This window comes from Antrostomus carolinensis, unplaced genomic scaffold, assembly GCF_000700745.2.
Source record: "Antrostomus carolinensis isolate BGI_N321 unplaced genomic scaffold, ASM70074v2 scaffold43384, whole genome shotgun sequence".
Taxonomy (NCBI): Eukaryota; Metazoa; Chordata; class Aves; order Caprimulgiformes; family Caprimulgidae; genus Antrostomus; species Antrostomus carolinensis.
In genome coordinates this window covers 613-3,096 of record NW_010310885.1, presented here as the reverse complement: position 1 = coordinate 3,096, position 2,484 = coordinate 613, and the positions used below count along the sequence as shown (strand labels likewise).

At 61.8% G+C, this 2,484-nt stretch overlaps 1 protein-coding gene across 1 annotated transcript in view; it reads left to right on the top strand.

Moving 5' to 3' along the window:
- The window catches only part of MUTYH (mutY DNA glycosylase), a gene marked incomplete at its 5' end in the record, with an annotated part of 3,646 nt that extends 2,054 nt beyond the window's left edge, over window positions 1-1,592 (top strand). The window contains 6 exon segments of the mRNA XM_010166556.2: window positions 50-125; window positions 200-385; window positions 541-674; window positions 886-1,038; window positions 1,177-1,227; window positions 1,488-1,592. Of these exon segments, the coding sequence (XP_010164858.2) occupies window positions 50-125; window positions 200-385; window positions 541-674; window positions 886-1,038; window positions 1,177-1,227; window positions 1,488-1,592 (705 nt within the window).
- Window positions 1,593-2,484: the final 892 nt, after the last annotated feature.

Genomic DNA, 2,484 nt, shown 5'->3' with positions numbered 1-2,484 from the left:
AGGGTGGGCGGGGGGCCGAGCCTGTCCCCATTCCTGTTCCCCCTGGCAGGTAGAGAAGGAGCTCGCCTTTGCCTCTCGGAAGCTGTTTGGAAAACCCACCCCAGTGCCTGATGTTGAGGACTGTGGTAAGCACCTGGGGAGATCCCTGTTGGGGCTCCAGGTCTGGGCCCCACAGTGACAGTTACATTGGTGTTTGCAGGTGTTGGGGGCTGTCCCCTGTGTCCCCCAGCTGCAGAGCCGTGGGACAGCAGCCTGGGGGTGACCAACTTCCCCCGGAAAGCAGCAAAGAAGCAGCCGCGGACGGCACGAACGGCCACGTGTGTGCTGGAGCGGAGGGGCTGCCACGGGGCCCTGGAGTACCTCATGGTGCAGAGACCCAGCTCGGGTAATGGGGCTGGGCGGGAGGGCAGTGAAGGCACTGCCCCTTCCCACCTGCCTGAGGGACAGAGCAGCCTGGGAGCGGGGTGTGATGAGACTCAGTGTCCCCAGATGTGCCTCTTGCCACCTCCTGTCCCTGTTGTGCCCCCTCCCCCTCCCCAGGTCTCCTGGCTGGGCTCTGGGAGTTCCCCAGCCTCCCACTCACTCAGGGTCTGCAGGAGGAGAAGCAGAGGGAGATGCTGGCAGATCATCTAGGGTGGCCAGTGATGGCAGGAGCATTGCGGCTCATCGGAGAGGTAAGCCTGGAGCTGGAGGGAAGCAGTGTGAGTCTCCTGCACTCAGCTGCAGGGGACATAGCACAGGGGGAAGAGGGTTCCCTTCCCTGCTGTCACCCCTCTCAAGCCCTGCGCTGCTCCTCAGAGCCCTGGCAGACTCACTGCACTTGTGAAGCAGCTGAGCAAGTGCTGCCTACTGCCTGCCCATTTCTGTCTTCCCATCCCCTCGCAGGTTGTCCACATCTTCTCTCACATCCACCAGACATATGTGGTCTACTCCCTGCACCTGGATGAGGATGTGACTCTGGACCCTGCCTTGTCCCCATCCTGCTGGGTGACAGAGGAGGAGTTCCATGCCTCAGCCGTGTCCACGGCCATGAAGAAGGTACCAGGGGGACCTGGGCCTTTCCTCCCTTCTTATCATCTCCCTGGTGTCCTTGGCATCCCCCCCAACCTCTGTGGGCTGTCCTGGCTCCAGGTCCTGGCCGCAGTTCAGCTCTGGGCTCTCTTGTGCTTCCCTCAGGTGCTGAAAGCGTGTGAGAAGCAGTGTGGGGAGGACAGCAGCCCCAGCAAGGTGGGCATCGCTGGAGGCTGCGCAGCCCTGAGAGCTGCTCTGTGTTGTTGTGTGTGGTGCTGGAGCCCCTGTGGGCTTTGGGGTCAGGCCAGGGAGCATCCCCAGCCTGGGGCAGGGCTGTGTCTGGGGGATTTGCCTGGCTGGCTTTGCCCCTGGATGTCCCCAATACCAGGGTCCCCCCCATCTTGCCTCAAAGGCTGTCCATGGAGACCATGGGGGCCCTTGGGGTTTGCCTTAGCGCCAGCACGTCTCTCCTGCAGGGCTCCAAGCGGAAGCGGGGGGCAAAGCCACAGGGAGCAAGCAGCACCCGCCCTGGGACACAGCTCTCCCTCCGCACCTTCCTCCGGGCACCCACTGTCGCATGACAGCACCTTGGCAGCTGAGACCACCGGACACCCATACTGCGGTGAGTCCCGTCTAGGACATGGGGATGGTGTCTCCCCATACTGCTGTGTGCCCAGCCCATGGCCCTGTACTGGTCTCCTGCTCCTCCTTGTAGAGGCACCAGCTCCCCCGTGGGAACTGCGCCTTAACGTGGCCACTGTGGTCCTGGATGTGACCCAGAGCCAGGCTTGCCCTGCCCACTTGGCTAGAGCCCTTCTGGGGTTATAGGTCCAGTACAGCCACCACTCCAGCGGTGCAGACTCAGGGCAGTGGGGGTTTCTCTCCAGCGGCAGGAAGAACGTGGCTGGCTCACTCCCCCGGCCCCGTCCCCATCTGTCCCCATCTGCCCAAGTGCCCTGGCCCAGGCTTCCCCCTTGGCCACCAGCCAGCGACTGTGGATGCTGCTGTACCCTTCCCGGCCTCCCCTTTTTATACACTTGTTTTTACTGACTGAGCCACAGGCTTTCTGATAATAAATCTCCTAAAGTGTCTGGGCTTTTTAAGAAAGTTCTTCCTCCTCCCCAGGCTTGTGTCCCTGCCTGGGGCTGGTGGGACAGGGGCCAATCCTGGGGGGTGCACAAGGGGCAAGTGGCCTCAGTTTAGGGACTGCAGGACTGGGGACAGCCTGCCTCGAGGGGTGCAAAGGGCCCTTTCATCCTTGCCTGGCACTTGGCAGATGTTAAATGGTAGGAGAAGAGAAACCAAAGCAGTGCTTGCAGGTCAGCTCTTTAATTGAGAGGAGCAAGAGGCTACCACTTGCCCTGCACAGGTGCTGGCTGTGCTCTGGGTGGTAACTGTTGATGGTGTCCATGGCCCCTGGGTTATCCATTCCCCTCTGGCAGCCCCTCATCCCCCTACAGCTGGGAGTGTTGT